The sequence below is a fragment of the Patagioenas fasciata genome, chromosome 1 (genome assembly GCF_037038585.1).
Source record: "Patagioenas fasciata isolate bPatFas1 chromosome 1, bPatFas1.hap1, whole genome shotgun sequence".
In the NCBI taxonomy this organism is placed as follows: domain Eukaryota; kingdom Metazoa; phylum Chordata; class Aves; order Columbiformes; family Columbidae; genus Patagioenas; species Patagioenas fasciata.
Genome location: NC_092520.1, coordinates 63,879,136 through 63,898,319, shown reverse-complemented (window position 1 = coordinate 63,898,319; position 19,184 = coordinate 63,879,136). Strand labels below are relative to the sequence as shown.

Here is a 19,184-nt window from a genome sequence, read left to right as displayed (position 1 = left end):
ATTATATTTAAGAAATCTTTGAACTGAATTACACAAAAGAAGTTACCTGCAGAAAAACTACCGTACCATAGAACATGGAAACGTTCCTGCAGTTAGGAACCAAAGGTGGTTCCCCTGCTAAATCACACACGTAAGAACTGGCAAATCTTTGTAGCTGCTTTTTTTGTCTATAGCCCCTCTACTCTTACCTGTTCAGCAGTGCTGAAATTAAACTGTACTTTGAAATTGTATAGCATATTCTAATCAGTGCATCTGGGCGTATGTAATGTAACCTTGGATACACAAAGACATCAACAAGCCTAACACCCACCAATGCTTTAACAGCCATTGGGACACGTATTCCTACATCCCTTTGTAAATTCAGGACTTAAAAGTCATTTTGTTAGACAATTTTATTGCACCTCTTAATAGAATATAGTAGCTTTTTAACTAGGCATAGCAAAATGATTTAATAGTTTAATGCAGGAAGAAGAGAAAAATACTGTAATTCACTAATTTAGATACATAGAATATTAATAATCGGGCTAGAATGTGGCAGGCATGAACACCAGGAATTGTTCTTACTCTCTTAAGAAAGCTATGGATTGAAGTTTATTTATGGTTTTCCTTAGAAATACAGAATAATATACACAGGCTCCTCCTCATGTAAATGAAGTCAGTAATCTTAACTGTAGTGGAATAAAGCTCAGGCTGCTATGAAGTAGACTTCAGGAGATGGATGATCAGTTGCATAAATATGAATGGCTCACATAAGCGAATAGCAATTTTTCTTCCAATATTTGTAGGAAGATGAAGCTCAAGGTGTATTTATTCTGCAGAGGATACTGTTACCTTGACAGTCATTTTTATGTGGAAGTACAGTACATATTTTTACGAAGTGACTAATTGCTTATACTCAAAATAAACCTGCAGAAAAGAAAATGAAAATGTTTTCCTCTATTTTTAAAATTGTTTACACTATACATTCAACAGAGCTAGAGATACATCTAGTTTCATCATTTTCTTGACCAGTTCATTGGAAAGGAAAAGAGTATCATAAAAACTCTTCAAACACTAAGGGAAGAGCAGAAAAATCAATAAACACTTTAAAAAGCATTACAGAGTGAAATCTTCAGACTCACCCCTTAAAGAATACACTGTCAGAAAACTGCCTAAATACAGCTAGTTCAAATACAATCAAAAGATGACATTTGCTTCTCAGTTTATTATTATTTTTGACATTTAAAACAAAAGCATGGGAAGAATTGGTTCCTCCTTTGCCAACTGGTTGCTATCTCTTCTGCCCTGTGATATAAGGAAAAACGCAAACCTTGACCTTGAAGCTTTCAGCTCACACAGATCTGAGAGCTGCTATTGGCATGAGAAATATGCACCTGGGCAAAGGAATAAACAAATGAAAGTTCATAAAATAAATAAAATTATAATCTCTGAGATTATTGCTCTATCATGAAATTAGCTAAAACACCACCACCAAACAGAAAAGAAAATCGATCCAAAGCCTCCAAATACCTCAAAATTCCTGCTCGCACAGTGTTGCAACGCTTTGTAGAGCTTTGTTATTGACTTATACTATATTTAATTAGTTACTTTTGCCTAGTGATATTATTACATTTACAGAAATATTTGCCTCACAAATACATGAGCACATCTTTTTGAGTGGTCTGCTACAACCATTTTTATATTCACTGTCTTATTTTGATAATTTCTTCCCATTCCTTTGTCCGTGGCTGAGAAAGATCAAAAGCCTTTCCTCTAAAATTCTGAAGCCAGATATGGTCAAAACTCCTACCGAAAAGCTGATGTTGTATACAAAATTAAACATATATTTGGAAATATTAACTCAGTTTTATCAGAGCTTCATTCTCCAGGCACTCTTCCAAAATTATTGCTCTGCTTTAAAAAATGAAATAGTTATCACAAAGTGGCTTCAACTTTCACAAATATTTTGACAGCATTTTGGGGAGTTTTGACGAAACAGAGTGGTTCATGCAAACATTTTTATCAAATCTCTTTTTAGTAGAAGATGATTTGATGTGATTTCTTTACTAGCATTCCATATATGTAAGATGACTGTGATACCATGGGCAGCACAGGAACATAAAAAATGTCAGGTGGTTTTACTGAGCTTATTGGAATACCTGTTCCCTGGTGGTAGCTATACTGTTCATTAGAAAGATATATAATGCTGTCCACACCTGTGTAGTCAATAATATTTAATATTAAGTGGGCTTCAATGTGTGTGTGTCTGTATATCTTCACGTTGAAAAGGAATTCTGTTTATGGCTAACAAGTACTGGACTGATAAAAGGAAACTTATCAGATAGTAGAGACACCACCAGAAGATAACTGTTCTGAGAAGTAAAACACTAGTACCACTTCTAGGTTATAGGAGAACTGGTATTATTAATATAAAACTGTTATTTTACTGCAAATACTGAAAAAAATCCAAAATAAAAAAATCATTAATTTTGCCCTTGTTTAGCTTACGTCGTCGTTTTTGGCATCTCCTAAGTATTTCAAAACACAGGTTTCTTTTTTCATATGCATGTCAATTCAATTAACTTTCTGTAGGTATATGGCATTACGGAACACAGCTCTGGCTCCTCAATCAACAGAAGAACAGCTTAACTGAAAAGTTTTGAAAACGGAGAGGGGGTAATAATATCGTGAAAGTTACAACCAGTAGGCTGCAATGCAGAACTAACACACTAAGGAGGGTTAAACTGTTTGAATCAAACTCTCCATCACAGCTCTACTTATACACAGCGACAATATCTATCTGAAACTGAGTCACAATACCTCGTCCTAAAACATATGGCCTTTCAAAAGTTAGATCTGTGGGCAGTTTTAATAACCTTTTAATACCACAGGCTCAGCATAGCAGGGCTCTAAGCCATTACAAGGTTGGCTATGTGGAAACTATCAACTGTCCAACTGTTAACATAACACTGTCAAGTCTACCACTAAACCATGTCCCCAAGAACCTCATCTGTGTGCCTCTTAAACTCCTCCAGGGATGGCAACTCAACCACTTCCCTGGGCAGCTTGTTCCAGTGCTTCACAACCCTTTCCATGAAGAAAAGTTCCCTCATTCCAATTTGAACCTCCCCTGGTGTAACTTGAGGCCATTTCCTCTTGTCCGATCACTTGTTACTTGGGAGTAGAGACCAACCCCCTCCATGCTACAACCTCCTTTCAGGTGGTTGCAGAGAGTGATAAGGTCTCCCCTCAGCCTCCTTTTCTCCAGGCTAAACAGCCCCAATTCCCTCAGCCGCTCCTCATCAGACTTGTGCTCCAGACCCCTCACCAGCCTCATTGCCCTTCTCTGAACTCATTCCAGCACTTCAATGTCTTTCCTGGAATGAGGGGCCCAAAAATTAATACAGGATTTGAGGCAAGGACCCACAAACCCTGAGTACAGGGGGACAATCACTCCTCTGGTCCTGCTGACCACACTATACCTGATACAAGCCAGGACACTGTTGGCCTTTTTGACCTCCTGGGCACACTGCTGGCTCATATCCAGCTGCTGTCAATCAACAGCCCCAGATCCTTTTCCCCAGGCATCTTTCCAGCCACGTTTCCCTGAGCCTGTAGCGCTGCCTGGGATTGTTGTGACCCAAGTGCAGGACCCGGCACTTGCCCTTGTTAAACCTCATACAATTGGCCTCAGCCCATCACTCCAGCCTGTCCAGATCCCTCTGTAAAGCCTTCCTACCCTCCAGCAGATCAACACTCCCACCCAACTTCGTGTTATAATAATACATATATGCTTAGGTACAGAAGCCAAATGCTGCGAGAGGCAGAAGAGACCCAGCTGCTGCTCCTCCAGGGCTGCCATATGCTAAGGCACAGACAGTATCCTCCACTGTCTCCAGACACAATAATTCTTGACATCAGTTATGTGACACACAAAAAAATCTGTCTATCTGGCACAGTGAATTGCTGGACATGTCAGCATAATGCTCTGCTGACCATGGTGTGTCCCACTATCTAAGATATTGTGCCCTTTAGACATAACCATAAAGGAGTTAAGAAAACCAGAGCAATTAAGCCTCAGGTGTTTTACAAGAGTTAGAATATTTTCTTAACATTATTGTTGAGATTAAGAAAGCTTAAGACCAAAAGTGACTATGATGCCCTTCAGTCTGGTCTTGTGCACAACATACACATAAATCAGTAGCTGCTCTGTCAGTTTGTGTCAGATCCTTAAGCCTGTAACAGAAGGATGATATAAAATGTTTAAGATATGGAGAAAGTGCCATGCTGTTAAACATATCTCTCTCTACTGGTTGAATAGCCTTATTGAATTAAAACCATATTTTTTTCTAGCCTTATTTTGTCAAGCTTGAGCTTCCATCTCATGCTGGATCTCATTGTACTACTGCTGTAAAGCTATTTACTATCAGAAATATGTTCTTTATGTAGCAGCTCTGAACACAAGTCTCTTTAAGCTTCTGTGGATAACCTAAATTCCTTGTAAGTCACTGTCATACTTTTAAAAGCATGCATTTAACTACGCTAAGTAATGGATTTTCTGCACTATGAAAAATCTTAATAGCAATTACTTTTTTTTTAGTTATTGTCCAATGCTCAGAGGCCAAGCAGCAAGGCGAACTGAGCTTATAGTTACACAGTTGATACATATAGTTGATATTTTTTCTGTCTTGCTTTTCAAAAATGAAATAATACATGATTCCACATGTCTGTAAAAATGCTGGGGGATCCCTTAAGCTGATTTATGTGATCATAGCCATACTGGAGTTGGTAGAATCCAAATAACCTGCATACACTAGCAACCTGCCTTATCAGAATTAGCATTTTTAAGACAGGATTGCAGGATTAATTCTTTTCATTAAGAAAAAAGGCAAGGAGTACTGTGAGCAGCAGAACTAATGAAGCTTAATTTCCTCTACTCCCCAGCAATTTACATCCCTCCTGCCTCTTTCTGACTACTTCCCACATCGCTTCTGTCCCTTACGCCTTCAGTTCCTGCATCCTCCATCCACCAGGCTGGGCAAGAAGCAGCTTGTTCTGCAGCTGGTGCAGAGATAGATATCACATGCTATCCAAGTCAAAGCTAATAGCAAACACAATAGGGAGAAGTAAGTTATCTTTACCTTTCTTTTCAAGAGAGCACTAACTTGGACCTTAGGACTCTCAGCCACAGAATTCCATAAAAATTTTATTAAGTTAATATCTTTAAGAACTCTATCCCTCTACTAAATTTGGTTGAAATTGGTCAAGAGATCTGACATTTATGAGGAGGCATTGACACACAGAATAACTACATAAGCCTCATTTCTTTAGAAAAAAGAAGTTAGAAATGGAAGGACACATTCCCAGTAACATAACAGAATGGTTGGCTATTACAGTACTTCAGAAGAATAAGGTAGGATGTGGTTTTGCTGAAGTTGAAAAGCTTAGATTATTAATTGTACTGCTTGCAGGCACACACAAGTGAGCCCACGTTAATGGCATGTTCCTATTGTGCTGCTCCATAATGTGTTCTGATTTCAGAATGGTGACACAATTGCCACAGGTAAAACACCCAGCAGGACCAGAAAGAATTAGTAATATCCACAGTAACAAGATATTTGTGAATGACTGGATTCCCTTGGAATTTAAAGATACTGTAAAGGAACACCACTTCCTGATATTATTGCCAAAGTTTTTTTCTCTCATGTCAGCAATCCTATTTGCTGCTTGATAGATTAACACCCATCATGATGGGATCTAAACCTGAAGTGATCATCAGTAGCAGTGAGTCATCGGCTCTCTGTAGAACAACAACTGCATTTGCTTTGGGTGGAGAATGGAACAGATTCTTCTCTTACTTGGTACAAAAAAAAAAAAAAAAAAAGAAGTCACACAATCTTTGAAATCTTTTCTTCAGAATTATCAGGGATGCAGTTTACACTCTCTCTTTATTCCCATGGGATAAAGTTCTGATAACTTTATTAATTTAGGGTTCTACCTTACTTCTCAAAGGACTCCAAAGAAAGTCTCCCTTTCAGAGTTACAATGGCAGTGGTAAGACTGATGGTCCTACTACAATATACCAAGTAACAAAAAATCATACATCCTCAATGAATTTCAGTTCTTGGTGTGCTCTCATCATTAGTTTCTACCAGTAATACCAGTGATGATCCATCTTTTACAACTACGATGTTCCCATAATGAAATGCCTAAATGTATGTGTCAGTAGAAGGCATACACACAAAACTGGGGCTACACAGAGATAATGAAGCTGGGTGCCAACAAGGACTGCCAGAAACAAGTGTGTTGCACACCAAGTGTTGTTTACACCAAGCCACCTGGCTGCTGCTGCATTTCAAAGCCACCTCTTTGAAAGCACCACCTACTGAATAAAAGAAATGGAAGGTAGACATCTTGGAAAGTCAGGGTGTGCGTTAGGGGGGATGAGGATGAGGAACAGGTCAGCGAGAGCACCGTGGGCCAGCCGTGAGCTGCTGCCCCCGCACGGCACCGTGGCCACAGGTCCAGCGGGAAGGTCAGAGGCTGAGACCTCCGCAGGGGACAGGGGCCACCCAGCCGCAAGGCTGAGCAGTGCAGGGAGGGTGAGCTCTGAGATCTTCACGCATTTTTCTGGATCCACATTTATTGGTGTGCCCTGACTTCCCAAGGCATGAACTACAGTAACTGCAGCCACCCCACAGCTGCACCCAGCCTGCACTTCTCCCCACGAGGAATGAGGGAGCCTCATCTCTCCAGAATTTTGAGGGATGGCTGAGAGGGCATTTTCCAAAAGTGGAAAGCTGCTGCAGGATGGGAATCTTCCACATACAGACTGAGGAACAAGATGCTGGAAAACAGCTCCATGGAGCAGGATCTGGGGGTTCTGGTCGACAGCAAGGTGAACGTGAGCCAGCAGTGTGCCCCGGCAGCCAAGAGGGCCACCGGTGTCCTGGGTGCGTCAAGCACAGCATTGCCAGCTGGGCAAGGGAAGTGATTGTCCCGCTCTGCTCTGCACTGGTGCGGCCTCACCTGGAGCACTGTGTGCAGTTCTGGGCAACACAGGGTAAAAAGCATGTAAAGCCACTGGAGAGTGTCCAGAAGAGGGCTACAAAGTTGGTGCAGGTTTTGGAGAGGGAGCTGTGTGAGGAGCGGCTAAAGTCACTCGGTTTGTTCAGCCAGAAGGAGACTGAGGGGAGACCTCATGGCAGTTACAGCTTCCTCACAAGGGGAGGAAGAGGGGCAGACACTGATCTCTTCTCTTTAGTGACCAATGACAGAACCCAAGGGAATGTCAGGAAGATGTGCCAGGGGAGGTTTAAGTTGGACATTAGAAAAGGTTCTTCCCCCAGAGGGTGGTGGAGCACTGGAACAGGCTCCCCAGGGAGGTGTCACGGCCCCAAGCCTGACAGTGTTCAAAAGACTGGACAACACCCTCAGACACATGGTGTGAACTGCGGGGTTGTCCTGTGCAGGGACAGGAATTAGACTCGGTGATCCTTGTGGATCCCTTCCAACTCAGGACATTCTATGATTCTACTTCAATTTTCAGGAATTTGGGGGACTTTTTGACTAGGACAGGTGCCCACCACAGGCCTCACAGCAGTGGCCTAGGCCTTCTCACGACCGCATCCCCTCAGGAGGCCCGGGCCTCCCTGAAACCCTCCGCGCCCTCTCCCCGGGGTGCGCCAGGCCCGACGGCAGCTCAGCCCCCGCACAAGGCGGCGCGGAGCGCCGGGGGGCGGTGTCTGCCCCGGAACCTCCGGGCGGCGGCAGCGGCGGCGCGGCGGAGCGTGTTGTTGGCGGCGCGCTCCGATGCCGCCCGGCGCGCAGGGGCATTGTGGGTGCGGGGCTGCCGCCGCTGCGGCTTTCGGCGGGTTCTGTTAAAATGGCGCCCTAAGGCGGCGGCCCCGGCGGGAGGTGTTACCGGGTCCTTGCGCTGCTGAGCGGGTGGGGGGCGTCTCCTCTCCTCCCTTGCTCTGCCATCACGTCGTGTTCCCGGCTCTCCCCCCCCTCATACCACCTCCTGCCTCCCGGGCGGCGATGGCGACGCCAGACCAAAAATCCCCCAACGTTTTGCTGCAGAACCTCTGCTGCCGCATCCTGGGCAAGAGCGAAGGTAACGGTTCCCAACCTCCCTCCCTCACCATCCCGGGCCGTTCCTCTCACCGACAGCCTTCGGAGCTCGCCAGCGGGGGCATGGGGGAGGGCAAGAGGGGGAGAGGAGGGCGTGCGGGCCCCGGAGGGGCTGCCTCGCGGGGAGCGAGGGGGTGACGGAGGGGGTGAGCGTCGTTGCCGAGGTGTGGAGAGGTGCCGGCCCCGCCAAGGGCGGCCCCCTCAGCGGGGAGCATGTTGGCGCCCGCCCCGGCCCGGCGTGGCCAGGCAGCCCGGGCGATCCGCCCTGGGCCCCGGGGCGGCTGTGCTGCCGGCCGGCGGGGCCGTGAGGCGGGGCGGCGAGCGGGCGGGTGCCCTGCGGCGCGGAGGCGGCTTGTGGCGGCTTCGCGCCCTCTGCCCGCCGAGGGCTGCGCGGGCTCCTACCGGCGCTCAGCCTCCTGTGGGGAGCGGGGCTTCGCTCCCGGTGTGTTCGGGGCAAAAGGTGGCTGGGCGCACGTTCGGGAGTCTTGAGCCTCCGGTGTCTGCTCGAGTGGAGCCATTGGCATGTGCCAGGTCCTCTACAGGGCCTCTGCATCTTGGTGCTGCTGTGAGTCCTCCAAGCAGGGGAATTAGTCCCTTGTCTGTTTGCATAAGTTTTTATCTGTTGCAATCGAGGCAAAAGACTTTGTTTTTAGTAAGTGGTTGGAGAGTGGAAAGGAAGAGGTGCATTTGCTAAGTCTCCTTTTTAAGTTGCTCTGTTTAAATGTATTGTTCAGCAGACGAATTCATGCCACGGCTTTTGTTCTGTCTCTTTTCTTGTATGAAAGATGTCTTTCTTCTTAATTAGTAGTGGCTCTAAAGCCTTTTATGCAATTTTTTTCTCCTTCCATGTCAGTCTCTTCTGACAAGTCACTCCTGGTTACCTTTATGTATTTCTATGACAGTAATTTTGAGTATTCACTTATTGTAAAGAATTAGGTTCAAACTGACAAAAACACAGCCTATAAGTGAATGGCTGCTATCTTAGAAGTCTAGAAAAGAAGTGACAAGGTGCAGTTACGCTTGCTATCTCCTTCCCTCAAACTTGATGTTTCCACCTGTTGGAGACAGCACCTCATGTTCTCACAGACCATCCTTGTCTCTAAATTGGAAAGGTATAGGTTGAATGGATGAACTATTCGATGGATGTGGAACTGGCTGGATGGCTACATGTGAAGAATTACAGTTGATGTTGAAATGGGGATCACTAACAAGTGATATCCCCTCAGGGGTCTGTATTGGGACCGATGCTGGTCAATATCTTTATTAATGGCATAGACAGTGGGCTTGAGTGTACCCTCAGCAGGTTTGCTGTGGCACCAAGCTGAGCGGTGCAGCTGATACGTGTGAGAGAAGGGATGCAACCAGAGGGATCTCAGCAGGCTTGAAGAATGGGTTCATGTGAACCTCATGAAGTTCAACTAGGCCAAGTGTAAGGTCCTGCACGTGAGGTGGGACAATCCCCTGTATCAGTATAGACTGAGGCATGAATGGATTGAGAGAAGCTTTGCAGAGAAGGATTTGGGAATACAGGTAGATGAAAAATTGGTCATGAGCCAGCAATGTGCACTTGCAGCCCAGAAAGCCAGTTGTATGCTGGGTTCCATAAAAAGAAGCCTGACCTGCACATGGAAGGAGGTGATTTTTCCCTCTGTTCTTGGAAGACCTCACCCGAAGTATTGCATTTAGATCTGGTCCCCAGTGTAAGAGGGACGTGGCCCTGTTGGAATGAGTCCAGAGGAGTGTCATGAAGATGCTCAGAGGGCTGGAGCACCTCTGCTGTGAAGAAAGGCTGGGAGTTTTTCAGCCTGGAAAATAGAAGGCTCCAGGGAGACCTTATAGCAGTCTTCTGATACTTAAAAAGAGTTTATAAGAATGTCAGAAGGAGGCTTTTTACAAAGACCTGAAGTAACAGGACAAGAGGTAATGGTTTTATACTGAAAGAGAGTATGTTTGGATTTGACATAATATTATTTTTTTTTTTTTTTTTTACAATGAGGGTGGTAAGGCATTGGAACAGGTTGCCCAGAGAAGTTGTGGAAGTGTTCAAGGTCAGGCTGGATTAGGCTTTGAGCAACCTGCTCTAGTGAAAGATGTCACTGCCGATGGCAGACGCATTGAAACTAGGTGGTCTTTGAAGGTCCCTTCCAACCCAAAACATTTTATGATTCATCTGAGAAGCTTGGGAGGGTTGGGAAGAAGTTGGAACCTCTTTGTGTTCACCAAAATGTTGAGTAGGGACTGCTTCACAGAAACATTCTGTTTATTGCTTGAACTTGAGCATCTTAAGGGTCTTTTTCAACCTAAATGTTTCTATAATTCTGTGATCAACAGCTGTTGATAGCTGTGTTTTGGTTTGGTGTTTTTTTCATTTTTATTTTCTCCCTCAGAATAATTTCCCTCTCTGTTGAATGTTCAAGTCTTCTGCAAGGCCATGATTTTCCCATTTCCCAAATTGTCAATCTGTAATAATTCTGCAACAGGAGTTCTTGGTGTGAGATTTTGTGAGTATGTGGCAAGTTTCTACTCTTCCCCTATCTCCCTGAAATCACTGATAGCTTCTGAACTGTTTAATACCTCTTGTGTTTTTATGTAACCACATTTTTTTTTAGCAACTGGTTTAATTGTATATTAAAATGTATTTCACATCAGCCTACAATTCTAAATGCTATTATAGCTTCGCTTTTAACAATCCTAGGCAACTTTTTCTAATACAGTTGATATATGTTCTTGCTTAAAAGCTCTTCAAAATTTTGCTACAAGAAATCTCAAATTATTTTCCTAGTTCTACTTCCAAAAAGGAAAAGATTGTCTTGCTTTATTGGAGCAGCGGAGGCCTCTGTGAGGACGTTATTTATATATTGCCTGATCTTGTTTTTTTCATGACTCTTATATATGAAAGGGACTGCAATTTAAACTCAATCTAGGCTTATTTCTTGGTATTGAGTATCTTGTCTAGGTCTGTGGTGTTTATGGAACTTAAAATGACCATGAGAAGAAACCTCTGCATTTATCAATCAAGATATGAGTATTGAGGACAATGGCTCACTTCTACCAATTTTGGATCTAGCCTTCTTCTTGAAGTCATAGTTTCTATATACCTCCATCTCTTCTGACTGGAATGATAAGTGTATTTGCAAGCTGGGATTCTACTCATGTAACTAAAATCTTGTGTATGTGTGTGACTAGTGAAAGGGGCAGTTTGCCCAAAATCATGGTAAACTGTTGCATACAGCCTGTTGCCCCTTATGTCTGTTCACTTGTGGATTGTCTGAGGACTTCTTTGAAGTAACAACTTTAAAAAAATTTTGTGGGTTGTCTGCCATGTTTACCATCACCCATAATTTTATGCGTGTGGCAGATAGGATGCCCATCCTTATGCTGCTTTTTATTCCTGTGTTATGAGGGGCTCTAGCAGTGAAGGCTCACCCCTCTAACATAAGACTTCTTTTGAAACAATCAACTGTAGGACGTGTTAGTTTGTCGTCAGCTCAGCTATTGATTTAAAGTGCACAGACTGATAAATCAAGAAGTCTGTGAAAGAAATCTCAGTCGTGAAAGGTGTCTGTGGTGGTTCTTTCCCCCCGCCTACGGTTTCTGTGTCCAAGGAACAAATAAAGACAATAAGGAAATGTTGTTAGTAGCAGCATCCTCTGTGTTGAGGATGCATGTATCCCCTAGGTGGTAAGGAAACCACCAGCCAAGTTATTTAGCATCTTACTGTTTTTCAGACTTGTTAGCTTTAATTTTCTTTCAGCACAGGATAAATTTGAAGTATGGTATTTGTGTGTGGTTAGTGCAGCTTCTCCCCTCCTTGTGTGCTGACATAGTTAGGCTGCTTTGTATATACACATTCTAATTTTTGAGGCAAATTATACAAGTGTTATCAGTTCAGTCTGTGGTAAGTAATTTTTGATGTTCAGTTACTTCTACAGAGTTTAGCGGAAAAAAGTTTAGATACTTAAGAGATCTTTAAATTTATTAGTGAAATTTCTAGTAAAAATTAGTAACAAGAAGCTGAAGCTAAATACAAACAGTTGTCTTATCCATTTGTGCAGTTAACCTGCTGTGGATTTCCTGAAATATTAGCTTTTGATACCTTCCTGGAATAAGCGCTCTAGTGAAATACAAGGTGCTGCTGTAATTGGATGAAACATAACAGGTAAATAATAGAAAGGAGTTGAGATTTGAACATCTAGTGGTTCTTCCTGCTTGTGTGTTCCCTGAGTTTGTACTTCAAAAGATTTGATCTACCATGTTCCTTCTCAGCACTTGTGTTTTATTACATTTGTGAGGAAGCTATGACTTCAGAAAAAAGTGAGGGATTCTGTTTATATGTGTGTATGATAATAGCACACTTAGAGCTAACGTGGGATGAGCGATCTTACTCTGCATCCATGTCTACGTTTTGCCATCTCATGCCTGAAGTCATCCGTAAGCCCAGCAGACAACAGGCTCTATCAAGGACTCTTTCACTTCTGCTTGTGATGACCTTAGAAGGCCTCCACCTTCCTCACTTGTTAAAGATTTATGTTGGAGTGAGTTTTTGCTATGATGGAATGTGACTGCAGAGGCTCCCTGTGGTGAAGCTATCCCCTCTCTCTTCCTGCTCTTTTGAGATCATCCACTTAGTGTATGGCTTTCTTAGTTTCCAAAAATCAGTCAGCTGCATAGGCCTACTTACTGTTTTTTAACAAACATCTCTGTTTCTGAGAAATTCATTGCAATGTCTACTGAGTTATGTGGAAGAACTCTATTTAAAAAAATATATACCTCAACCTTTTTTGTAGCGTGCTGTACAGGCTTGTCGATTATAAGAAGTCTTAGTGCCTCCAATGGAATCAAATAGTATTGCTATACAAATTCAAGCTACATCTGTTTGTTTTTGAATCCTAGAAGGATTTTTGTATGCTAAAGTATTTCTGGAGATGTATATGCTCTAGAAAGTAGTATTTCAGTCTCAAGAGAGCAGTTTGCTACATGGAGTCCATAAAAGGCATTAATTCAATCTCTGTAATCTCAATGGGAATTTTGTTATTGTTGTGTTTGTGGCTATTTTTATTTTCTTCTGAACTATTGGAATAGTTCTTAAATTTTCATGGTGGGGGAAAGTGCTGTTTCTCTGTTCAGCTGTATGGCTGGTTACCAGTATCATTAATTTTGTATGTACGTGTGTATTACTTAAGGAATACAGCCTGAGGGGGGGGGTGACTTTATCTGCATTCATGGCTCTGATTAGACCTCTGTAAAACAAGTCATGACCAGTATTGTTTTTCCCCCTTACCCTGCAAACAGTGGCATTGGTTTCATGCATCAGAAATGTTGAGCTTGCTATTACATGATAGATTCATACCATAATCACTTTTTGATGAAGGAAGATGTACACATACATAGATACATACCTGTGTATTTTAAGCCTATCTGCTGTCATAATGACTTCTCTTTGAGGAGGGAAGTAATTAAATGTGTCTATTAGTTACAAACCATGTGAATCTATATTTTCCTGACAGATATCCATATTAAGTTATGCTTAATCACTTTAGGTACTGAAGTTATTTCACAGACTTATGAGAAATAATCTACTGAAGAAACTCCCAGAGCAGGGAGTTTTGTTTGTAGAAGAGAAGCTGGGCTTGCTATGAATAAAACATGAAAAGCTGAATAAAATATAATATAAAAATAGTCTTGATACGATACTGTTGAATTGCCTGTACAAATCTGTATGTGTAAAGAGCAGATAACTTTCTTCCATATCATTAGTAGTGCAACAGGTTTAATAATTGGTATTTTTTGATAGAATTGTAGTTTTTCAAATAGAAATCTTTCTTATATACCTTGTTAGGGCACTATGGAAAAGACTACTACATTTCTGTGCTTTAACTAGTCTTGCTATGGTTGGTGTTGAAATAGAAGAGACAGATTGGAAAACACAGAAATAACAAAAGCCCATAATTTTCCTCTGTTGTTTTGAGGAAAATCCCTGTTCCATCGTCATCAACAACAACAAAAAAACCCACCTGATCCCTTGTCAATGTATAACTGTCTTTCTGAGTCAGTTCTTCTGGAGACATGGAATTCCAGAGAGCCTCTAGAGCACTTTTACACGTATTTACTGGATTTTGTAACAGTAAGCCCTTTTGATTTCTCATTATGTGTGTCTTGGTTCACTTGAATTTAATCTAAACCCCCCAAACCACAGGGAACAACAGAGAGAATACATAGTGCTTACGTGTTTTCAAAACACTGATAGGAAACATTTTGTTCAGAAACCAAAGAATTTCTAAAAAGTAAATCAACACAGTAAATACAGCATTGCTTTCATGGAAAAACTGTGCATTGTTGTTCAGTGTAAATAAATAAAATGTAATGCTTCATGTGGATTTGTGTCGCACGTCTTCTCTTCAGTAAACCCTCTCTCTCCATTCCTGATTTGCAATACTGCCAGTTTGTACTTTCATTCCCTGTAGCTCTCTTCAGAAATCCCTCTTGCCTCCTTCTCCAGGTTTCTGTTCCTTCATGCTTGATGGCTACAGTCTGGGTGGGAATCAGTGATATTGCTAATTCTGTGCTGGTAGACCAGAGGGAATACTTAACCACTGAACTTTTGCTGCAATCTCTCCCCCAGGGAGAGTTGCTTGAATGTTTGTTCTACCAGTCCTCATTTCTATGAAATGTGTTTAACTTCATATCCCTGAGACCTCTAGCACATTTGTATAAAAAATAAAGAAGTATAAAGTTGAAGGGCAATCCCTGGGGCATAGGATAGTGCAGGTGGACATAGAAGTTAATTTCAGAACAATTTTCCTGGGAAAACCAGAGTAATGCATCTATCTAGCAAGTGAGAAGGAGCTGTAGGATGAAGTTCTTGTGGCTTTGTTGTGGTAGGGGTGTGTGTGTCTCCGTGTAATTTTTTTTTCTTTTTTTTTCCTAAAGAAGATGTCTATTTTTTTTCAAATTTGCTTCTTTCTTTTTTATATTTTCCTATAGCTTTTATTGAACTGGTTTACTAGAAATCCATTCTTTCCTGGTTTTTAGTGGATAGTCAATGAGAGAGTTTATTTAAGCTAGATGCGTGTCATAACTGATAAAGTAGTTTGGCATCAACCCTTGATCCTTCTCCTGACTCTAGTTCACCCATGATGCTTGACCTGGAACTCTTTAACAATTTGTTTTTTAATTTGTAGCCCGTGTTAAGTCACTATAACAATACACCAAAAATAAGTAATAATTACTAGAAAAGCCTAATTCTTCCCTAACTGCTCTAGGTACACACTTGAGGAATTAATCAAAGATAAAAATTTTACTGTTGTTTGGGACAAGTTAGTGCCAATATTTGACTTTAGTTGGCCTTGCAGAATACTTTTGGAAATCTTGAGTTGTTTTGTAATGACATGCATTATACATACGAATTACTCAGAAACACTCACATTTACTCTTCCTGCCTAGTTCAGTTTAAGCCACCAATAGCTGAACCATTAAATTATTTTAGAGTTGTATTTTGAAGTCCTTATTGCAAATGGGAGATTGCTCAGTCTAACAGTAGAACTATTCTTTTTGAGAGGCATTTAAGTCACGCAGATCTGTGACTTTACAATAGTCTGGATCTTGGCATTATCTTCCTGGAAAGTAGAGCGATACCCTTGCTCCTTTTGTAATCCAGTGTTGTCAGATACAGTTAGAAGTTAATGATTCTGCCTGAGCAGACTTGTTTCCTGGTTGTGTGAAGTGCTGCTTTGTGGGGAACTGGTTAATATTTGCTGGTCTACAGTGGCATTCTGGTAGATTAGGACCATTTATAACACATGGCAGTCAAAAACGGGCATTCAAAAATAACAGAGCACGTTCTGATTTCTAATTTCTTCTTCCTTAAATTTGTGGAGATTTCCATGCATTTAATCAATCTCCCAGGCAATTTTTTCAGTTGTAAATATTAGTTAATTCAAGAGATGATTCAACACTTAAAATATTTTTGCTTCTAGGGGATCTTTATCCTCTTCCATTTTTCTATTCCTCTTACGTGTATTTGTCCAGACGGTCATCCTTTCTTTTTCCTTGGCTCAACCATTGCTGCGTTACTCTACAATTTTCTCTGAATGTTCACTGCTTAACTGACTAAATAAAACACATGGGAAGTCTGGTGCATCTGGAAGCAAAACTGTTATTTATATATATATATGTTACAAACAAGACTTGATTATTATAAACACATAATTGTTTGGATGATTTTTTTCTTTTAACCTGAAGTCAGGAATTGTAAGGATTTAAGTAGCTGACACCACGCATTTACACCTAGCTTTTCTTATGTACCTTTCCTCTCCTATTATTACACTTATTTGTATAAGAAGAGTAGAAATTTATCTGACACTTTGTAAAGATGCTTGACATGTCTATAGTGTTATCATTTAATTGATTTTTCAGGTTAAGAAGTGTGACTGTGCTGTAGTAATACTGAGCTGCCCCTATCTCAATCTTACCATGCTATTATCTTCTGAAAAAGCAGAGATTCTTGTACTAAAACAATACTGTTGAACAACAATATTAAAACCAGAATTATTGCATGGTGAAGGAGCAAGGGGGGAGGTCACTGGCTTGTGACCTCTTTGTTAGTATCTGTATTATGCTCTGGAATGTGATGCCAGTGTGTCTGCACTAGCTTTGAACCTACGTGGTGAAACCATGTAAATTGGTTTAAAATCAAAATGGAAAACCTAAAGCCAATATACAGACTGGTAAAACCACTGTTGTGAGTATCCAAGTAAAGATCCCCATGTAGGATCATCCAGTTTTGGTGCCTGGTGAGAGAGTCCCTGGTGGACACAGCTGTGTCATTCCTGTGTGTGAGCTGAGTTGTGGGACTTTGTGCCAAGTCCCACAGCGTTTTGGTTGGTGGGGAAGGGTAGAGCCAGTTGAAGTGTGCTGATGCTCTCTGATAACTGGGTGGGCCTAAGTGCCTCTTCTGTCAGCACAGAGTAGGAAGGGCTTATTCGCAAATTTAAGTGCAGTTATTTTGTAGAGCATATACAAGTGAGTGTGTTTGAAGTATAGCGTTGATAATATGCTCATGGGTAAGTTTGACTTTACTGCCTTCTGGTTAGAAGTATGTTTAAGGATTTTAGTATAATGTCATCTGGTCTAAGCCGTTTATACCACATTGAGCCATAGTTTTTTCTTAATTTATTTTAATAGAACTTTAACATTGCTTAACTGAGTATTTTTTATTTGTTTGTTTGTTTTAGCTGATGCAGCCCAACAGTTTCAGTATGCAGTGAGAGTTATTGGAAGCAACTTTGCTCCCACTGTTGAACGGGATGAATTTCTTGTAGCAGAGAAAATCAAGAAGGAACGTAAGTGCATCTTTGTTTCTTTCTTAGAAACAGGAATGGAAGTCACTCAAGAAGTTACCTGATCAGTTTATTCCTCTGAAAATGGGGTAACCCTGCCTCACAGATAGTTACCTATTTAAAGCTCACTCCCTGAAAGTTTCATGATGTCTGTTAATTCCCTAGTTAGCATTTCTGAGTAGCTGTTTGTATTCAGAGCTCAGATTTTCTGAATGCTCAGCTTAGACTTCTCTTGCTGCCATTTACTTCATATCTTAGCCACCATGAACATAAAGAACAATACATATTGCACTCCTTTCACTTTAATAGTACTTAAGTAATTCATAGTTCTTTTTAGAAGACTGATATGCTTTATAGCATTCTGTCATCTGTGTCTGCTTTCAGTTATATTTTAATTCCCTAAACTTACAGACTGGCTGACTAGATGATGTTTATTTAGAAGGTGTGTATTTCTAGTGCTCTAAGAAAAAGAGGTGACAGGCGCTTACATTACATCACTTCTGATGCAAGAATTTTCAGGGCTGGAATGCAGATAACAGGAAAGTAAGCAAAACTGTATGAGTAAATAGAGTGAAACAGTTAAGCATCAGTATGCTTTCTTAGCTACATTTTCCAATTTACTACACATATATAATTTCAGACATTACTCTTATACTTCTTTCAATTTTTTAATCTGTATTTTTTCTTTTTTTTTAATAGTTGTGCGACAAAGAAGGGAAGCAGATGCTGCTTTGTTTTCAGAACTGTACAGAAAACTTGGTTCACAGGTAGTGTAATAAATCTATGAAGAGCAAAGACACTGAAAGCGCATACGTGCATCGTTCTGATACTATAGAGTTGAAGAGTACTTGGGTCGTTAATATTTTTACTGAGAGGATGGTTGAATACTGGAACAGGTTGCCAAGGAAAGCTATGGAGTCTCCATCCTTGGAGACAGTCAAAACCTGGTTGGAGAACAGTCATGGGCAACCTGCTGTAGATGACCCTGCTTTTGGGTTGGACTAGATGGTCTTCAGAGGTGCCTTCCAACCTCAACCATTTTTACATTTTTTTGTGAAAAAGTTTATAACTTTTTTTTTAGTATGAGCTGTTAACTGTCAATTAGAAATTAATTTGAATTTAATTGTATATCAGAAGAGAATAAAGGATACATTTTGAGTACAGTTACGGAAAGGAGCGCTTCATATGAAAGAAGGAATTCTGTAAAAATAGAAGTGTTCCTTTTTTTATAAGTAAATACTGGTTAATCTTTTTGTAATTTATTTTACAGCTATACCTTGCAAATATATTGTGTGGTGGGGTTTTTTGTTTGTTTGTTTGTTTTTTTTTTAATCTAGGTTTTAAACAGTCCTCGCGCTTCTGAATTTTTAGGTGCTTCAGGTCTTTAATGTTGAAGATTAAGTGTTTGCTGACCTTGGTTCTGCTAGCACCAATGCTAGTACTGCATGTTGATATTCTGACATACGATGTAGTGTGCAGAAACCCATGATGCAGGAAGATGGGGCAGGTGAAAGGGGGGAAAGATGCAAAGATGGAAATTTAGCTGAGGTAGTTAAAAAGTGACTGCCGCTGATTTGTTCTGGATTCTCCATAAAAATGAGTATTCAGCAAGTTAGAATATGGTGGCTAGTAATAAAATAAGATTCCCAGTTGTCATTTGCACATACCTGATTTTTGACAACAATAATTAGTTAATGTAAAATAAGATGTTTTCTATATAACAGAAAATTTGTC

General features: G+C 41.1%; 1 protein-coding gene across 1 annotated transcript in view; it reads left to right on the top strand.

Moving 5' to 3' along the window:
• The first annotated feature begins 7,766 nt into the window (after positions 1 to 7,766).
• The window catches only part of TUBGCP3 (tubulin gamma complex component 3), a 49,496-nt gene continuing 38,078 nt past the window's right edge, over positions 7,767 to 19,184 (top strand). Inside the window, exons 1-3 of the mRNA XM_065829633.2 lie at positions 7,767 to 8,095; positions 17,346 to 17,453; positions 18,150 to 18,217. Coding sequence (XP_065685705.2) covers positions 8,020 to 8,095; positions 17,346 to 17,453; positions 18,150 to 18,217 — 252 coding nt within the window. The 5' untranslated portion in view covers positions 7,767 to 8,019. The remainder of the gene's footprint in view (positions 8,096 to 17,345; positions 17,454 to 18,149; positions 18,218 to 19,184) is intronic.